We start from the raw sequence: 21,160 nt of genomic DNA, 5'->3' as shown, positions 1-21,160 counted from the left end.
GGAAGAGCAGTGTTTTTTTTGTTTTTTCAATTACAACTTATTCATCTTTTTTGCCTGTCACTACTGTAATTTACTTTGCATGGATTTTACTCATGTAGAGAGTAAAAGTAACTGTGCAAACACATATGTATATGATACAGCAATAGACAAAGGCATCTGTAGTCGAATAAGTCATCCCTACACAATACGAAGCCTAGCGTTGTTCTGTGAAAATCCTCTTAGTATAATGATAAAAAGAAAAGAGGAGGAAAAGAGAGTGAATTACAAATTATTCTCTTATTTTGGGGGCCGTGTTTCATGAAAGAGATGTCAAGAGTCTTGAGAAGAGTTTATTAAAAACACAGTGGATCTGCATCTTCCCAAGCATGCATGGACCAGTAGTCCATTGCAAAGAAAGAATGATTGGCTTGTTCACTGTGAGTTGAATTCCCATGAACTCAGTTGCCCAAAGTCTCAAATTTATTATATCATTGCCAGTAATTTTGTTGGAGCTCCTTTGGATGTAAATTCTCAACCAGTGTGGCACTTGGAAAATAGCATTTGCCTGCTGTCTAGGAAAGAGATTTGTAGTTTGGAAAATTTTGCAAGGTGGAAAATCTTTAGAATTATGCTCTAAAAGTTTGAGTGTTGTATGGAATTGATCTCTCCCTTCATTTCTCTGGCTGGGCAGCTGCCTAGTTACAGGCTTAATGAGGTCAAGTTTCTTCTATACCTTAGAGAGGGTATTACAAATCATATTATAGTTTGCTTGTCTTTTTTCAAAATGTTATTTCAGTGTCTTAACTAGCATGAAATTCACAAATTTCTTTGGCTTTGCAGACTCGTAGTATCAGTTTACAGGGTAATTCATTCATTTAGTGAGTATATACTATGTGTCAGATAATGTGTTGGAAGATGGGGTATGAAGAAATAGACATCGTTTTATACAATAGTTGTGGTTGTCAGAATTGACCCCATCTTTGAGATCCATACAGGAGATTAGTCCAGTGTGGGGACAGACTAGCAGTGTGTCCTTTCTCTGATCACCGTGCCCCATCACTGTCTTCTTTTCGCCCAATTATTCCCGAAAGCCCAAGAGACACTTTCTGATTACCTTCTTTCCTGCTTTTTACCCAATTCTATTTAATTGCTTTTTGGAACCGAGCTTCCTCTCCTGATCAAGAAATCTTCTGTACCATTTGCCTTGGACTGAGAATGCTTCCATTCCTTTAATTTAGCATACAGTGATTTCCATATGAGTCTTTCTGTTTATTTCTTGAGAAATCCAGTTTTAGACCACTGGTTTATTCTACCAATAACTTTCCCTAAAGCGGATCTGTAACTCTTGCTTGTGGCAGTTGTGTGTCCTACTCACAGGAATGCTGTTTGGCCAGGCTTCTCTCCCTTTGGACCACGTCCAAGAGAATATTGGCTTAAGGAATATTAGTGTTAGCATTTTACATCTGAGTGTTTCTTGCTGATCTTATATCACTCTGACATTGCCTTATGCCAATTTTATATTCAGACAAGGTCCATTCCATCCCTCCACACCCCTTTCTCCTTTTTCATCATCACCTTATCTCCCCAGCTTCTGAGTATCTTCTGAACACTTACTTGCTCATCAGGCTAGTATGGAACCTTCAGGAACAAAGGTAAAGTCTTCTAAAAAGAGTCATGTTGATCTTTCCAGAGGCTCAGAACAGACTAAATCAAAGACTAGGTTTTGTCAGAAATCCAAGAGGATAAGACTGAAAACACACAGCGGGAACAGTTTCTATTTTTCTGTTAAAACAGAGCTTTCTCTGTGGGCTGTCCCTCTTAGGAGACAGTAACACTGAGTAAGGAAGAGTCCTAGGGCAGAAATGCACCTCAACCTATTGTAGAGGTTCTCTTGGTGCTCATCCACCAAACTGGTACCTAGTTCACCATTCACTGTGGGGCTCAGGCCCTGCCAGGACATTACCAGGAGAACAGTAAGAGAAGCTTCCAACGCACACCTGAGACATAAAGAAAATGATAAGACCAGAGTTATCATTTGCTCTGGGTTGAGCCTCAAGAGACTTTTCACGAAACCCTCCCCTTTGTCTTATGGACAGTGTCTTCACATACAATATCAGGATAGATGTGAGAACATTCCTTCTTGACCTTCTGGTCAGACTGATCTGTGATGTGTGACAGTGGAACCTGGCTGTCTGACATGTGACAGAAATCCCACTATTCAATGGGGTCATTGGCTGGAGTAAATCCTAGAAGCTTTGGGCCAGCAGGTCTGGAAAAATATGAATGTTCTCAGAAATATTTTCCAGTTGTTTAGATGGTCAGTTCAGCAAACCAAGAGGAGATTACATTCTTTACCTTGTGGAGTGAAGATTGTTTCCTTGGTGAACAAGACAGTACTGTCCTGCTGATTCTCTCCAGCACATGAGTAACTTTGGCTTGTGAGCTGGTGGTAGCCTCCAATGCCTAGTCAAATTTTGAAGCTGATGATCAGCCCAGGCATGGAGGCCCCAGCCTAGGGCTCATAACATCTCAACCCTGGGAAGCATGGATTGAACAGCTGTGCATGTCTCACAGATGACTGTAAAATAACGAGGGGGCAAACATTTTCATTTGTAGGAGTGTTGTCCTTTGAAGAGGATGTATTCAGAAGCTTTATATTTATTACTTTAATACTTCCACTATATCAAATAATTTGGAAATTTTCACTTGGCACTTAGCATAATCATATGGAGGGATTATTGGATGAAGAAAAATGATATTAAAGAAGCTATCATCTTTGTTGTCTTTCCATTTCTGCATTGTAGTAGTCGTTGGATAAATGAAAACATGATTTGGATCAAGACAATTACTCTAGCAAAGGGCAAAAATATAAACCCTAGAGTAACATGGTCAATGAATAGTCATCTACAAGTCAAATTAGGGTACATAAGATATCATTATAAGGGCAAACTTTATACATTTTAAAAGTTCTAAGCCCCAATAATTGATTCATGTTATATCATACAATGTTTGATGTGGCGAAATTAAAAGGTAATCAAGAATTTGGTGAGATCCTTAGTGTTCCGTGTTAGAGGATAGTCATATGTACTAGGTAGGAGTCTATACAGTTGGGAACTATTGGTGGATTCAAGAGTGGTTGATCCTCTTTTCCTCTAGGTTTGGAAATATCGTGGGATGGAGACAGTTTTGTAGAAGTCATGGCTGCACCGCATCTCAAGGGCAAACTCTGTGGTCTTTGTGGCAACTACAATGGACATAAGCGTGATGACTTAATTGGTGGAGATGGAAACTTCAAGTTTGATGTGGATGACTTTGCCGAGTCCTGGAGGGTGGAGTCCAATGAGTTCTGCAACAGACCCCAGAGAAAACCAGTGGCTGAACTGTGTCAAGGGACAGTGAAGGTAAAGCTTCGAGCCCATCGGGAATGCCAGAAACTCAAATCCTGGGAGTTTCAGACCTGCCACTCAACTGTGGACTATGCTACTTTCTACCGGTAAGTACAGTGCTTTGGGGAATAGGCTTGGGTTACAGACCAAGGGTAGACTTGACCATGGAACAGAGGGTATCAAATCCCTTGGTGTACAGAACAAGGGCCCCCAAAGTGCAGTGTAAACACCCCTGCTTCTTTCTTCTCTTGAGACTGATCTCATCTTGACTCAGTCCCACATTATGCCCCCAGTTAGGAAATTGAAGGGCATATTTCAGAGCTATCTCCTATAAGTGATTCTGTTTTTGTGTCTGCAGTTTCACTGGAAAGCTAGTGACACCCTAGGATTTTTCCAGGTGTTAGCTTGACTCTTAAGATTGAGGAGTGCTTCCCAAAATCTGGCCTAAAATGCAGTGGTATAGGACAGAGGTAGGAATCTCAAATCACTCTGGCTGCCTTTGGGTATTTGAGTGAGCTTGGTTATTCTAGGTCTGAGGAAGAGTTCATCAGGTCTTTCTCATCGTCTCGCCCAGAACACATCTGCATGTGGAAAACAAGGTGGTGAAGTGAGGATTCCTTGGATTTTAGCCAACTATGAGACTTTGTGTCCAGAGTCAGAGGAGAGTAGAAACAGGGCTTGAGGATGGAGGAAGGAAAGTCTCTCGTTAAGACCATGGATTCCATTTGTATTAAGCAAACCACTTTAATCATGGTCTTAAATGAACAATACATATTCATTGAAGTTACCTGTTTTGTGAATATAAAGGCAACACCTACTTTTACATAAAATTAACCATTATAATGTGCTAAAGATTTTAAAAATTCCCTGTTTCACAGCCCTGAGCTAAACATTGCTTCTTTCAATTTGGCAAACATGTCTATACATTTCTGTATGCCAACTTGTATGTATAGTGCAATATTTATATTATGTATCGATGATATATGGAAAAATAAAAAAAGACCGTGGGTTCCATAACCTTTTCTAATTCTGATTAACCTCCTTCCATACAAAGCAACTGGTTACAAAGGAGAACTGGCTTTGACTTCTGTGCTACAAGCTTGCATTTGTGAGTTGATGAGTTTGGCCTGGTTGTACTTCCATTTACTACACAATTCCATGAGGTTCAAGAGCTAAGACTGTATATAACTTTAACCACCGTGGATGTGGGAGGAAACATGAGATGAACACAGTCCAAAAAGGCCTTGTGTAAGTGATTTGCCTGTGCCTCTTAAAATGAGAAAGCTCCTGTGGTCTGAAGCCACAGAGAAGTTATTTTTACCCTTTAACTGCCACCAGTTTATTTCTCCTAGTTCTCGTTAAATGTGATCTTTTTTAATTTATTTGATCTTTGGATATAAAAGGTAAAGTTCTATAAAGTCAGCTCAAAGTAGGGTGGAAAAAGGACTGTCCCTGTCGTCACAAATCCCTGAACATGGCTGCATCTGCCAAACCATTTGGCTCCAACTCATGTGTTTAGTTCCTTCAAGCCATTTTCCGGTTGTAATTTGAATTCTCTGTGTTCCTTTCTTTCTCCTCCCTGCACCACCCCCTAGATTGACCTCACCCTTGTCTACTGAAATCAAAAGATCTTAATGCACTCTGGAGTGAATTAAGCACCTGGACAGACAAACCAGGCTTCATTTGGAATCTAAATACCCATCACTTGAAAGTCTGATGGGAAGCAATAGAGCACAGCAATTAAGAAACTTGTGGTCTTCCAGAGCTAAAAGTCCAGTCCAGCTTTACAACCTTAAACAGTTGTTTAAGCTCGCTAAACCTTAGTTTGCTTATCTGGGAAGTGGGGATAATAAAGAGCCTACCTTGAAGAACTGTCGTTCAGATTCAGTGAGACTGTAAACATAGATGCATGTGCTCCACCCAGTGCCCCCCGAGCAATGTGCTCTATAACCGTTGGCTGCTACTGTAGCTTTTACCATTAAATAACTGATTAACAAGGGTAAGGCTTCTTTTGGAAGCTCCCCTACCCCAGTTGTGGATTTGAATTGGACCCTTCACTGTCTGAAATAGAGTGGAAAGGCTGCACTTCTCCCAGGACCCTAGCAGCCTACACCTTTGGTTTTCATCCCATTTCGAGGGAACGTGTTGAAAGCAAAAATTGGAGAGCAGGCCTGCAGAGATTCTTCCCTTTTTGCAAATTTCGATTTCTTTGCTCTTTGGTGATTTATTTTGTATTATGATCCCTGGACTGCTAGCAGGAATATGATGAGCACCTTGGCAGAAGTCGTGAGAAACGACTTTGACATGAACAGAGAGAATCGAAATTGTTAGGTGGCCAGACAGATGCTAACCTTCTGCTCTTGAAAGTTGCTACAGCGGCACGGTTGGGGAGCGGCGGGGAAGTCACTGTGGAAGGGGCTGGATGCCCGAGTTTGGGGAGCTTATGAGAATGCTCTTGGGATCTTTGTGCACTGAGGTTTGGAGGATGGAGTATGGTGGGAGGTGAGCTTGTGTTCTGCTGTGTGTGGTGTAGGGACAGAGCACGCTTCCAGGCCAGCCACTCCCTGGAAGAGGCAGGGGAGCTCAGGAGGGCAGAGCTGGACAATCCTGACTGTCACGCACTTTGCTGATAATCTCATTCCCCAACCGAGAGGTTCACCTTCATGCACTTTCAAGTGAGGGTGGCCAATATTGGGTAGATCCTGGATTTCTTTCTTTCCTCCGAGCATGGATGTGGCAGGAGAGAGAAGAGAAACAAGGTCAACGTGGAAAGGGAGTTCTGTTCTCAGGGGATCTCCAGCAAGGAACAAACCTTAGGGAGCCTTTAGGAAGCAACGGACAGAGAATGCATTGGGCGATGCCAAGCCGGACGTAACCTCAACCCCGCCACTTTCTAGCTGTGTGGCCCTGGTAGCTTGCTGGGTTTCAGATTCTTTGCCTTTAGAATAGGTATGACAGCGACTACCTGGTGGGATTGCTACTCCATGGACTGAGGTCAACGGGTGGTGCCACGTTGGCCCCTGATAGACGGGCCGTCCTGGCACAGTGTGCTGTTGTCCTGTGTCCCTTCCTCTCTATGGAGAATCTGGCCCGCCCCACCCCTGACCACTTACATTTCTGACTGTCGAGATCTTCTCCTGTGCTCATCGTGCAGAGTCTCACTGATGAATCTACGGACCGACTTATAAATGAACCGTTTCTCTTTCGTGACCTTGAATGAAATACAGTAAGTGAAGATTGCATTGCAAGCCTTTAAAAAAAATTGTTCTTTTTGTCTTATAAGAATAATATATGTTCATTGTATGACAATTAAGTAACGTTAAAAAGAATAAAGAAGAAAATAGCCATCACATCACGTTCCACACATGTAAATTTTTGCCTGTATGTTTTATGTCATTGGCGGAATTTCTAAAATGAAGCTTAAAACATAGTCATGACCTGTGTTTTAAGGGCTGTGATCTTTTTTATGACTCAATATAGGACTAAAGGGATTTGCCTTGATATCATAGAAGGTCATGTATATAAATTGTATATGAATTTGATTCCTTTCATTTTCCCCTTATCCTTCAAAGAAGTATCCATACTTTCCTTTAGGACAAAGAATAAAGTTGCATAATATACAAATGCCACCTTCCAGGTACCATTGTGTTTGTAACTTAGAGAAGGGAGAGGATAAAGGAGGTATTTCTCTCAGGAAATGTTACCTCTTTTGGGTTTCCTTAATCATATGACAAGTTCCAGAGGGAAAACTCTATTATAAATATGAGATAGCTCTTCTTATAAGATCAAAATAATAATTCTAATTTCTCTGAATTAGAGTTTACTTTTGAGATGTCTAGGACTTAGAACTCTTATTTTATTTTGGTCTTTTACCCAGTTCAAAAATTTTAGTAGTAAACTGTCCATTGTCTAAAAACTTGAAAAACTTTGTAAATGAGTAAGAAATGACTACATATTAGCCAAGACTTTCTTTTTCTCTTTTGGGAAACTCTTTAAGATTTGCTCATTTTTTTCTTTGCTCATCAGTTCCATCCATCATGGCCTCATTTGCTATAAAAATTAAAGGCTTTGTGATCAGCATATTGGCTTCATTAACTCATTGAATATGTTTGGATGCAAAATAATTTAATTATGAATCACATAAAAATTTTAACTGGCTACGTTGATAATGTGTCTTAAGTCCTAGAGTTTAGATAATCCCCCTTGCAAATCTGCATTGGCCGCCGCTGGTGTGTCACGGAGACATTTCTTGTAGCAAGGGACGTAGTTGGTATACTGTGGAGACATGACTGTGAAATCATTTCAATTATACTTGGATTCACACATAGGCCTCCCTGAGGAGGAGATGTTGCCTTTGGGTCTCTTTTCTCATTTCTTTGTTTTCACCTCCCTCCCCCAGCCTCACGCTGCCTTCTCCATCTGTGTCTTGGCTGCCAACTGGGAAATCCAGGAGGAATAAGCAGCCCCCCCATCCCGTAGCCTCCCTGGTGGTCCTCAGCAGCCAGTATCGAATCCACTCCCCACCTTGAATTCGGGCAGGCTGACGAGACCAGTCTTGGCAGCCCCCGGGGGCACAGGGAAGCCAGGAGATGGGCTGAGCTATGTGGGTCACGCTGGGGAGAGAGAAGACCACCTATACGTTGGGCTGGTGTATGAAACACTAGCAAACTCAGACCTGGATCTTGGATGGAGTAGTTGCAAGTGAGTGTAGCCTGCTAGCAAAGCGGGCCTCTGCAGTCAAGGCAGGCCCACATTTCAGAGAAGCCAGGAAGATTAATGTGAACCGCAGCAAAGCCCAGGCCTTTACAGACCACCATCGTCTCAGGACTGTTTTCCTCTCCCCACTCCCCTTCATGCAGTATAATTCACCGGAGCAAAAACTCTGTTCACTTGTTCGGTTTGGGTAAGTGTCTGGGGATTCCCAGTCTAGGAAATGTTCTTTTCTTTCCATGCAGTGTTTTTTACAGCTGTAAGGAATTGAAGGAAGGCCAGGGGATTCACAGATGTGTCCTTCCCGCTGAGGTCCTGGGAGGTAGGCGGTGGGAGGTTGTGCAGGAGAACACTGGAACTCCGACAGCACAACGGTGTCGGAGATGCTGGCGCCTGGGGACTGCCAGTGGCTTCCTTCCAAAGGAAGATCACAGCCTTTGTGGATGACCCACTTTGGGTTTTCCTATAAAGGAAACTCATCATTTATTATAAGGCAAGAGGAGAGATGCAGGCAAGGATACAGACTTTATGTGTGTGTGTGTGTCTGTTGGTAGGAGAAAATCATATAAAGCTAAGTGCTGTTCTATAATTAAAATCAAGCCAATCTTTCCTTGCTTCAAAGGAGAACGTGCTTGGAACATTTCTGTTTACAGCTTTTAATGATTTGCCTCAAATTGCCATTAGAACTAGGGTCCTAAATCAAATGAGATGTTCATTTTAAAGTGTGATGTTCTAAACCTGCCTTTTCATTTTTCCTTTGGCAAACTTAGCTTTTAGGATGAGCAGCCGCTCTGAATATGTAATAAAGGTGACACCAGGTGGCAGTAGACACCTCAGTTGTACCACCGATCAGACTTCAGCCCTTACAAGTCCAACCTTAAAGTTCAAAATGTTTTCCCTACTCAGTAGCTCTCTCTCTCTCTCTCTCTCTCTCTCTCTCTCTCTCTCTCTCTTTCTTTTAACTTATGCCCTAGGCTACTCCTTCACTGTATTTAAATATACAATGCACATTCCTGCCTCTGGGTTCATGTCTTTCCTCTGCCTGAGATGCCTTCATTTTCTACATTGATTTAAGCTGAAAGCACAGCTCAAGTTTCATCCCAGGCCTCTGTAAATGTTTTTTCTTTGGTTTCTTAGAGATGCTGATTGTGTTTATCCTTATTTAGTGCATATACTATATTGCACTGCTGTTGTCTCTTGCCCGCATTGGATTTTAGGTTCACTCGGGAATGGGAAATGTCTTTTCTACCCTTTTGTATTTCACCCAGCATCACCCCTGGAAGGTCTGCTTTGGGGAAAGTTTTCTTAGCTCCCTTCTTAGCCTTTCTGTCACCTCCATCCTCTCTTATCACCTTGTGACTTCTACCCCCAATGCCAAGTCCATCTTAGATCTTTATCCCCACACTCATTATACACTTAAAGTCAGAATGTGCACACATTTCTGTCCTTTCAGGGAATAGACTAGTCAGAGCAAGCGGAGCCTCTGGTCCACCTTTGATGCTGCAGGAGCTATCGGCTCCTCTTATGCATGAGTCTACTACTGTGACTGCCAGGGGCAGGCCTCTGAGTCTCAGAATCCACCTCTGCCTGGTAACAATTCTCTTGTAAGCCACTTGGACCTCCTGGATCCTCTTCTATACCTTCTATCTATAGATAGCTAGTGTTTGGCCTTGCCATATTTTTTGTGTGGTATTTTGATCTATAGATATTTCTGCATTGGCCTCTTCCACCATCCTGTCCCATGGAGTCATGGACTGGCACCGACTCTTCCTGGTCACAATGTGTGACACTGTTCATGGGGTATTTCCCCTCAAGGAAGTTCACCTGAGCTTTTGGTGTCCAGAGTTTTTACTGGGACTCGATCACCTGCTGCCTGCTGCCTGCATGGCTGACCTTCTGTAGCCCCTCCCAGAGGTCATGCTAATGCCTTTAGTCTCCAGCTCCTCTGGAGGTTGGAACTCTTATCAGATGGCCCAAAGCCCCCATCATAAAGCACACTGTTAGAGTGTCTCCTGGCCAAAGCACCCAGGCAAAAAAGGACAATCCTGTCAAGCAGTGCATTCCAGGGGCCTAGAGATCACTCGCCAGGAGCTAAAGGCCAAGGCCAGACTCTCTTTGGGCCAGGTTAATTCTTTACTGCACAGCCTGCCTGGCTCAAGGTTAAATGTAATTTCAATTCGATTTTAATTTTAGCTTTGAGTTTATTTTCAGCATAAACTTCCTGGAATCCTGCAGTGTTTCTCCTCAGAAAATTATATTTTGGATTGTAATTAGATGGGGCTTTTGAGCACAGATTTGAATGAGTGTCACTGTAGCAGGTAAAACACTAATTATTTTGTAGCATCTCTCTTGGCTGCTTAGGGGGCTTAGATTGCTCCTTAGTAAGCAGGAGACTGTCTGGTGTAGCTTTATTATATGTTTGTTATCGATGGGTATAAAGCCCTTTCTATCCATGAGAGTGACAGGGGTGGTGGCTGACATGAGGAATGTTTTCCTCATGTCATTGTTGAGCTAGCTGGGACACTGAGAGGTGAGGGGACTCATTCCAAGCCCTCCGTGGAGCCTGAGCAGCCAGCCTGAGAGGACACTTGGTCTCGGGTCTTTGTCAGAGAACTTGGCAAGAGCTGCTAGGGCTGCTCTCAGAGTCCATCACTCAGGTTTTTAAATATCCTGCTTTTGCCATGAGCTTTTGGAGGAGGATTTCATTAATTACTTAATTCACTCCTTTTACAGCTTTTGTGTGTGCACCTGCTGTGTGCCAGGTACTGCTGTAGGTGTGGCGATTTGGGACTGAACAAGAGAGACAAAAGTTCTTCCTTCAGACAGCTCACTGTCTCGTGTGAACAGACAGCGATAAATAAGAAACAAGGTCATTGCCAATTGTGAGAAGAGGAATGGGGGAAATAGTGTGATGTGATAGGGTGGGCTGGGGGTGGCCAACTTGGAATAAGGTAGACAGGAAGAGCCTTCTGGAGGTGTGATCATTTGAGTGGAGCCTACCGTGTGTGGGAAGGACGGGGGTGGGGAGGTCTGTCATGGGCGGGGGAAGGGCAGGCCTCTATGCTGGGAAGGGTGTGGCCTGTTTGCAGACCAGAGAGGAGGCTGCCAGTACTGGTGCCTTTAGAAAGTGCTGGGTATGCTACCAATCACTGCATGAGCTTGGAAGCAAATTCTTCCCCTGTCAAGGTTCAGATGAGATCGTGGCCCCAATCAATACCTGGAGTGCAATCTTGTGAGACCCTCAGCGGAGTCCATGCCTGGACTCCTGATCCAAAGAAACGGAGCTAATCACTGCGTTGTGTTCATTGTTTACATTTATTGTTAAGCCTTTCCTGTTTTCCTCACTCACTAAGTTTCATTTTATTTCATTCTGCATGTAGTTTTGTAAGCTGGTGTAAATCCTTTCTGGAACAAGTTAAGGAATAAGTGACAGTGGCCACGGGTAAAGGATCTAACACCTCCGAACTTCTATTTTTTGTGTGAAATAGAGATGATATCATCACCAACAGATTGGTCATGAGGCTGAATGAGGTTTTCCTTGTAACGCCCAGGTGGGAACACCAAGGAATCTACTTCCCTTGGCCACATCACCAGTGTGGTCTAGTGGCATTCTGCCTTGAGCCCCGTGGTTTCAGGTGGTTCTATAGAAAATTAAGGTACGCGGTTGGGTGTCAGAATGCCTCAGAACCGAGAAAACCTGGGGTTGGGTGTCCTCAGAGATGGCCGTGTGTGGGCTGGCTTCCATCAGGCCACAGACAGATTGGTTGAATCTTTGATGTGCTGTGAGTACAGCCCTGTGACTCAGTGAGGCAACAGGGACAGGTGCAGCGTCTTGTGAAATCAGCCGGCATCCTGGCAGCATCATGGGCTTCTCAGAGGTGGCTTGCTGGCCCCTGTGCTGTGCTGGGAGCTCAGGGTTGTACTGTGCTGGACGGCCATCCAGGACTTTTTGACTATCTCTCAATCAAGCTGGCAAAAATTAAAACTGATGGAGAGTGTGCAAATATGAAATAGGAGGGAGGCTTTTGTGATCCTGGATCCTCCTACACATGGAAATCTTATAGTCAATCTCAATTTTCTTCTGACCTGGAGAGGAAAAGGAGCAGTAGGCTTGTGCACACAAGCTTTCACAGGGCCCGGTGTTTCAACTACAGACCAAATATTCAGAAGTGTGTACATATTTAAAAAAAAAAAGACTGGGGCTTCCCTGGTGGCGCAGTGGTTAGGAGTCTGCCTGCCGATGCAGGGGACACGGGTTCGTGCCCCGGTCTGGGAGGATCCCACATGCCGCAGAGCGGCTGGGCCCGTGAGCCATGGCCGCTGAGCCTGTGCGTCCGGAGCCTGTGCTCCGCAACGGGAGAGGCCACAGCAGTGAGAGGCCCGCGTACCGCAAAAAAAAAAAAAAAAAAAAAAAAGACTGGATGTAGGGGGAGTTTTTTTGTTAAGATGCTGAATTACTATTTTTTTATATCCATGGGTCTCTTTTCTAGGCTAATAGTCAATTATTCATGTCTAGGAATCAATGAAATCAATCAATAATAAATTAAAACAGGTATATATTACCTATTGTAAAAACACACACACACACAGATTATTTTGTAGTCAGGATTCATTGATTAAATAATTCACCAGGCGCTGTTCAAGGTGCTGGAGGTATGGCAGTGGTTAAGATAAACGAGTCCTCTGGCTCACAGAGCTTGCAGTGTAGGCTAGTGGGTGAGAGAGACAAGTAAACAGGAATGTAGATAGGGAGGGATGCAGTTTTGATAGAGGATGTACAGGATGCTATGGAAACCTGCCAGGGGGGTGGCTTCCTGGAGACAGTGACTTCCTAAGCTGAAACCAGAAGCATATGTAGGGTTTAGCTGCAGAAAAAGGAGAAGGGGGTTGGGGAAGGGAACAAAGGGAAAGATCCCAGCCACGGAAGACTGCATGTTCAAAGCCGTGGAAGCCAGCAAGAGCCTGGCACAGGCAGCTAACAGATAGATGTTGCATGGGGCAGTGTCATAAACTAGGGGGGTGTGGAAGATAGGTCAGGAGGCAAAGGCCACAGCCAGATCATTAGAGTTTATGCCCCAGCATCCATCAGACACGAAGGAGGTGCACTGTAGTGTCTTTCAGCCATTACCTGGGAGCAAGCCATACTGGGCATTGGTTCAGTAAAGATGAAGACTTTTCATTTATTCCTCATTCGTTTATTTCTTAGTTTCTATACACCTACCACGTATTCTATGCCTTAGGTCGTGGTTCTCAAACTTTAGCAGGAATCAGAATCATTTAGAGAGCTAATTCAGTGGGTCTAGGGCAGGGGCTGAGAATGTGCACTTTTAACAAGTTCCCAAGGGATGCTGGGACTCGAGGACCACACCTGGAGAACCTCAGCACAAGGTGGAGGAATTAGAAGAACTGCTTCCAGCTATTTGTGGGTCCCCAAGGGGATGCAGTTCTCTGAGACTTGGTCTACTCCAAGACCTTTTTATGGCTGATGGGGCTTATCTTTCTTTGTCCTGTACAGTCAACCTCCAAACATTAGAGATGAGAACACAGAGTGGGTCCGTGGGTAAGGGGTTAGGAGCTAAACAGTTGCCCACCTAAGGTGGTCATTGGAGCTCAGTGGCATTTTCTTGATGTGTTGTTTAAAGTACAGGCACCAAATGGAATACTGCTCAGCCATAAAAAAGAATGAAATTTTGCCATTTGCAGCAACATGGATGGACTTGGAGGGTATTATGCTAAGTGAAATAAACCAGACAGAGACAGACAAATACTGTATGATATCACTTATATGTGGAATCTAAAAAAAGACAAGAAACTGGTGAATATAACAAAAAAGAAACAGACTCACCGATATAGAGAACAAACTAGTGGTTACCAGTGGGGAGAGGGAAGGGGGGTGGGGCAGGATAGGGGATTAAGAGATACAAACTATTAGGACTAAAATAAGCTACAAGGATGTATTGTATAACATAGGGAATATAGCCAGTACTTTATAATAACCATAAGTGGAGTATAACCTTTAAAAACTGTGAATCACTACACAGTGCACCTGAAACTTAAATAAGATTGTGCATCAAATATACTTCAATTTTAAAAATGGAAAAAAAAGAAAGGCACCAAAGTAAAGCTTTTTTTTATTTTTTATTTTTTTTGCGGTACGCGGGCCTCTCACTGTTGTGGCCTCTCCCGCTGCGGAGCACAGGCTCCGGACGCGCAGGCTCAGCGGCCATGGCTCACGGGCCCAGCCGCTCCGCGGCATGTGGGATCTTCCCGGTCCGGGGCATGAACCCGTGTCCCCTGCATCAGCAGGCGGACTCTCAACCACTGTGCCACCCGGGAGACCCCAAAGTAAACCTTTTAATGTCTTATTTTATAAGCAAGAAAGCCCTGGTCTTACTGCTTCCTTATTCGTAAGGCCAGGCCCAGCAGACGTGTTGAACTTGTTTGACTGGGCCATTTGTGAGTCAGAATTAGAATCCAGAGTTGGAGTTCTCCTGGCCACTGAAATACTTTTCACAGTGAGCTGGGAACCGCCGCGGTCACTTTGAGATGAATGACCCGGGGCCCAGCAAGTGCCCTCCCTGAAGAGAAAGCTAGACACCGTGCAGCTCTGTTGATGAACCGGCCTGGAGCCAGTGTTCTGTGCAGAGGCAGAGCTGCCCAAATCTTCCCCTCCCCCAGCACGCAGAACAGACAGGCCCGGAGCTGGGGGCCAGGCTGGTGAGCCCAGAATGGCCAACAGGATGTATCTGTAAAAGTCTGCTTCCTTTCTGCCGGCTTCAGGCTTTTAAAGAACCTGGTCAGCGGGCACAGAGAGTAGAGAAATAAATGCTTTACAAGGAAATCTGGTGACGATACTGGAATTAATAATTCTTTTAACATGAAAGAGCTGTCCTCTGTGATCTTTACTGTCTTACCTAGGGCTGGGAGTTTAAACAGATGAGAGGATGAGCTAGCTGGTTTCTTCATTGTATCCCAAGCAAATGGCCCATGTGTGAGCACGAAGGTAGGATGCATTTGAGCTCCTCAAAGAATATGGGCCAGAAGACCTTTCAGAACCCCTGAAAGCTTTTCCATATGAAAAATAAACCAGGAAATTGGAATCTTCATTTTGTCTTTGCGATCAAAGCCAGGGAGGAAAGATATTAAGCAGATACTGACCTGTAGTTTTGTGGCCACTGTTAGGATTTATTGACTGAATAGCAAATAAGGACTGCAGGAAAGCTGAGGTTGGTATTTACTTGAGGGGAAGAAAAGATTTGGATTCAGAGGTTGACTGAAAACAGAGGCCTGCATTACTAAGGAAATAAGTACATGGGCTTCAGCAATAGGAGGTAACGACAACCATGTTAACAGCATTGATTGACACTCATTATGTGCCTGAAACTCAGGGAAGCCTAACAGTATTTTACAGTGTTAGTAATAATGGGCGATGCCATGCGAAGAGGAGTGACAGCTTACATGTTTGCATGCTGTGTGCCAAGGGACCGCCAAGGGCTTTCCCTGCATATAGTGTTACATTTGTGTGCATGAGGAACACGAGCTTAAAGGAGGTAAGAATATCACCCAAGGTCACCAGGCAAGAAGGGTGCAGAGGGCTTCCCTGGTGGCGCAGTGGTTGAGAGGCCGCCTGCCAACGCAGGGGACATGGGGTCGTGCCCCAGTCCGGGAGGATCCCACATGCCGCGGAGCGGCTGGGCCCGTGAGCCGTGGGCGCTGAGCCTGCACGTCCAGAGCCTGTGCTCCGCAACGGGAGAGGCCGCAGCAGGGAGAGGCCCACGTACCACAAAAAAAAAAAAAAAAAAAAAGGAGGCAGAGCCAGGATTTGAGACCAAATCTGTTTGACCCAGAGACTGTATTTTTGACCATTACCACCATGATCTGGTATTAGCTCCTCCTCCTAACCCATTCCTAACCCCAAATTGTCTTCATTTTCTTTTTTTTTTAATTAAATTTTTATTACTATTTTATTTTCTGGCTGCATTGGGTCTTCGTTGCTGCGTGCGGGCTTTCTCTAGTTGTGGCGAGCGGGGGCTACTCTTCATTGCAGTGCGTGGGCTTCTCATTGCGGTGGCTTCTCTTGTTGTGGAGCACGGGCTCTAGGCACGCGGGCTTCAGTAGTTGCAGCACGCAGCCTCAGTAGTTGTGGCATGCAGGCCCTAGGGCATGTGGGCTTCCGTGGTTGTGGCTCACAGGCTCAGTAGTTGTGGTGCACGGGCTCTAGAGTGCAGGCTCAGTAGTTGTGGCACATGGGCTTAGTTGCTCTGTGGCATGTGGGATCTTCCTGGACCAGGGCTCATACGCACATCCCATGCATTGGCAGGTGGATTCTTAACCACTGAACCACTAGGGAAGTCCTTGTCTCCATTTTCTGAACTGAGCTAACACTCAGTTTTTGTGAATCTTTCATATACTACATTGTTTTCATTTTGAAGGATTTTTTTCTTCTTTTAGAAGATTATCTTTTCTCTTGAGCAAAATTGTCTGTTCAGGTTTTGGAAGTATTATGCTGGCTGGATTTTAAGTAGAGCGATTTCATCCTACTAGTCTTTTAAAGAGAAATGTTTGAATTTCAAAATAGTGGCCATTTTCTACTCAAAATTTTTTCTGGTCCACAGTAATAATTCTAGAGACAAGAATGCCTGACTCTTCTGTGAAAGGCTGAGTTCATTATGGAACTGAGATCCTAGATTCTAATGCTGTGTGCCTATAAAGTATTTCCTTGTTTTTCATCTTCTTTTCCTTCTTTTTGCTTTTAATGACTGTTTAGAAACAGTTTCTAAGGAAAGAAACATTCTTATTTCACATCTTGCTTGAGATGTTTCAATTGATGTGATACTAGTAACTCAGTGATTCTTGATTTTTGGGAGGTCACAATCCTTTTTGAGGTTCTGATGAAAGCTAAGGGTCTCTTTTCCAGAAAAATGCATGCACGCTTGCACATACAACAGGGAATTCACCTAGGGATCAGTGGACCCACAGTTAAGAAATCCTACCTCCTTCCTCCCTCCCTCTGTACCTTCAACTCTTCAATAAATATTTTTTGAGCCTTGTTAAATGTCAGGCACTGTTCTGTGTGTTAGGATTACAGTGGTGAATGAAATAGACATGGCTCCTGTCTTCGTGGAGTTCATGGTCTAGTGAATAAGGAAGACAGTAAACGAGTATCCTTACAACTAAACATGCTATGATGTCTGTACTTGAAGGAAAACTTCGGTGTATAAGATCATTTCACTGGCGGGTCAGATCCCATAGGTTTGCGTATAGGGGAAGGGGGAGGCAGATGGATTGGAGAAGCACCTTCCCTGAGGAAATGATCTTTGAGCTGAGATCAAAAGGATGGAGAGCAGTGAACCACGCTGAGAGACAGGAGGGGAGGGCCCCAGCCAGGGAGCGTTGTGCTGCATTCATGAACCTCTGAAATGCTGATGCAGCCAGCCCCCTGCGCTCCCTGTGTGCCTGTCCCAAGGAGCTCCGTGTCCTTCCTGTGTTATACTCTCAATGTAGTGAAGTCCATTACACAGAATCTCACCTGTCAGTGATTCATTCATGTTATGGGTCAAATCATATTTCCCCTGAAGATCCATCTCTTTCATGGAGCTTTAAAGTGGGTTTTTCTTTATCGTCAAAGGAAGCCATACTACTGAGTCTCATATCTGAGGTAGTGGCTTATTTGGCTTATTGCTCTGATATGCTCGGAGTCAGGACCGTGTTCTTTTTCAGAATACATCTAGGATGATGAAGACACACCTGCTACACATGTGGGTGCACACGCACAGGCACACATGCCCAGCTGTGTCCAAACGCCCCAGCACACATGGTATGACATACGTGTGTCACTACACCAGCGTGAATTCAGACTCTTGCTATTCAAAGCACCATCCTTGGACCAGCAACATTAGGAGCTTGTTAGAAATGCAGGACCTCAGGCCCCACCCTAGCCCTTCTGAAATCAGAACATGCAGGTTTGACAAGGTGCCCACGGGATTTGTGTACACATTGAAGTTTGAGCACTGCTGGTGTGATCGCCTTTTCCACTCTGGCCTGGTCCATGCTGTTGAATAGTCTTGTCCAAATGCTTCCATTTAAAGCTTGATAGCACATTGACGAGTATGTGTATATATATGCACTATACATATGCATATAATTTTTTTTTTCAGAGAAAGGAGTTCAGGTAGCTGTGCTGTGGGACAGTTGTAATTTGACTCCAGTGTTTAACAGGTGTAAGTACTCACAGGGGGCTGAGGGCACAGCATCACACTTCTGCAAAAGGCACTTTCACCTTTTCATGGGCTGGTCACCTGATAGTCACTGGCATTATTCTTCATTATTTACATCAGATGGAAAGTCTCTTAACAGAAGTTTTTGAAGTGACTGATGAGGCAGAGATAGAGCAAAGCAGTTGTCCACTAATCAGTGAAATAGCTCATATTTATGAGTTGTAAGGTCATTTGTATTTGCTTCCTTCTGGGCCTTTAAAGGGCCTTGACAGGTGTTGGGCCATAAGACGCTGTTGAAGGGCAGCCCCAGGCACCAGGTCTGCTCAGGCATTTGGCCTATTTAGCGACATCTTTCACTCCCTGAGGACCCGTTCCTCCCTGTTCTCTGATTCCCAGACTCTGTCCTGCGTTTCCTGATAATGGTGATTGATTCCCTGCCTTACTGGACCATCTAATCACCTATTTTGTTCCATATTCTGTCCTTTCCCTTGATTTGAGCATCGTCCACAGCATTGGGTAAGAGGCCCTTCCCACACGAGTCTCAGGCATAGGGCACCCCTTGGGGTAAGAGAATCCCCACTCCAGGAGAGTACAAGAACCCATGTACTAATGTGGTGATGTAACTTCTCTTTGCACTTTGATGGATTCTCTGTTTCCTAAGTTTAGCTGTAACATGTGCTTTTGCTCACCTTGCATTCGTTAGATTTTTTTTTTCAGTTGCATATAAAGAAAACCCCAATTAAGCTAGTTTAAATAGTAACATGTTTAATTTGTGAAAATGAGTGTTGTTTGACTCATGTAGCTGAAAAGCTCGGGGCAGCTTTCGCTTAATTCGTGGCTTGATCCAAGGCTTAAATGAGGCCCCCAGGGTTTGTGCTCTCTCCAGTTCCTGACACACTTCTTCTGTGTTGAAACACAGGCCTCTCCTCTCCAAATTCTTCAGACAAATCATGCAGGCAGAGGTGAGTCTTTTGTCTCCAAAACCCAAGCAAGTCTCATGCACCTCCTCGATTCTGATTGGCCCGTCTCGCCTCTAAGTCAATCACTGTAACCGGGAAAATAAAATGAGTTGGTTCCTTTACATAAGTGGTTCTCAAACTTCTGCAGGCATGGCTCACCTGGAGGACCTGTCAAAACACAGATCACTGGCCCCATACCCAAGGTTTCTGATTCGGCAGGTCTGAGGTGGGATCTGAGAACTTCTAGTAAGTTTCCAGGTGGTACTGATGCTGCTGGTCTGAGGACCAACTTTTAGAACCACTGTTTTAGACCAATCCAGGCCACATCACAGAGACAGAGTGGGAAAGAGGTGATGTCCCAGCATAATTTTAGGTACTCTTTTACCTGAAGAGGGGAGAATGGATATTTTCATTTCTTCCATCTCTAGAGTACTTGCTGTGCTCCTATGTAATCACAGCTCCCACCAGTATGTGGGAAGAACATCTCTATCAGGTACTTTCTTAGGCTCAGGGGATGCAGCTGTGATCGAGACAAAGTTTTTACTGTCCTGACCTGGAGGGGTGGTGAGGATGATAAGAATAAGTAAATACACATATTATATATGATGCGATTTCATGTGCTGCAAAGAAAGACAGCAGGGAAGGAAATAGAGAACGATGCTGGGCTCTGGGGTCTGTTCACGTAACATAGTGAGGGGAGAAGGCCCTTTGGATAAGGTATGATTTGAGCTGAGACCTGAAGGAAGAGAGGGAGTGAGGTCTGCTCAGATTAGGAAAAAAAGGCAAAGAACCTGGGCAGCTTGAGAAATAACGAAAGGTCACTGTATCTAGGGCAGAAGGAACGAGGGGAAGAGGGAGGGAGAGTAGATGGAGAAACACAGGGCTTTGCAGGCTGAGGGAAAGGCCTTGGGTTTTACTGGGAGGAAGAAGAGAAACCTCCCTGAGACGTGAGCAGCACATCTGGAAACAGGGCTTTGAAATGTGCTGGAATAAGCATGGATATAAGAGGATGAACTGTGCCCTTAAATTCCGTTAAATTCCAACTACTGAAAATCCAGTGTGGAGCTCTAAGTGGACCTGGCATTTTTGCTCCCTACCCTAAATATTTCCCGTAACCATGTGTTTTGAAACTCGGTATTCTACAGAGGAGGGGATACATTACCCCTCTGTCTTCTGGTCAGTGTCTCTTGATCCTCAGTCTGAGTTTTTTTCTAGTTAAGTCTAACATAAAATTGTTTTCTTCCAAATTTAAAGTCTGAGCGATTCCCCTCGTATCCTATAAACTTGAAGTTCAGGTATTTCTCTTATTCCTCCTTGAGGCAGAGGGGAAAAGGGATTGCTATTGAATTTTACTTGAGGAAGCATTTTGGAAGCACATTGATTTTTGAAATAACTTCCCCTCCAAGAAAAGGAAGAAATGAAAAAGGAGGTCTGATTAAAATACAGGTGTAGCAGCCGGGTAACATGTTCACAGGCCTGCAGGGCTGCTGGGAAGGGGAGGCCTCTTGGGACCTTCAAGAGAGTGAATCAGCTGGTCCAGGGGCCTCTAACCTCAGCCTGATGGCTGTGGTGCTGGGGCCAGCGGTGATACCTAGCACATCCCTCCATTGCCCAGAAGTGCTTAGTGACTGTCATTTATTCAGTCAAGTTCACACTCCTGACTGGGTCTGTCAGAACTCTATCTGGCAGTACTTTATGTTTTTTTGAGATTTGCTCATTTTTACCTACCTTTTACTCCAGCCAATTCAGCAACCCCTGAGTGCACTTGGCACTTCCCCCAAATGTGCCTTGTTTATGTTTGGTGTCATTTGCTGGGACTGTCCCTTCCTGCTTCTCTCTGTTCCAGCTCAGTTTAAGGACTGTTTTGTTCTGACAGGCTTTCTCCAGTGAAAATGGATTGTTCCCCCCC

At 44.4% G+C, this 21,160-nt stretch overlaps 1 protein-coding gene across 2 annotated transcripts in view; it reads left to right on the top strand.

Moving 5' to 3' along the window:
- The window catches only part of BMPER (BMP binding endothelial regulator), a 258,905-nt gene that overhangs the window by 176,153 nt on the left and 61,592 nt on the right, over positions 1 to 21,160 (top strand). For both annotated transcript variants that reach the window (XM_007446128.1, XM_007446127.1), the window contains one exon: positions 3,136 to 3,472. In XM_007446128.1, coding sequence (XP_007446190.1) covers positions 3,136 to 3,472 — 337 coding nt within the window. The remainder of the gene's footprint in view (positions 1 to 3,135; positions 3,473 to 21,160) is intronic.

Source organism: Lipotes vexillifer, unplaced genomic scaffold, assembly GCF_000442215.2.
Source record: "Lipotes vexillifer unplaced genomic scaffold, Lipotes_vexillifer_v1.1 scaffold822, whole genome shotgun sequence".
Lineage (NCBI taxonomy): Eukaryota > Metazoa > Chordata > Mammalia > Artiodactyla > Lipotidae > Lipotes > Lipotes vexillifer.
This window is presented reverse-complemented; position numbering and strand designations above follow the sequence as displayed.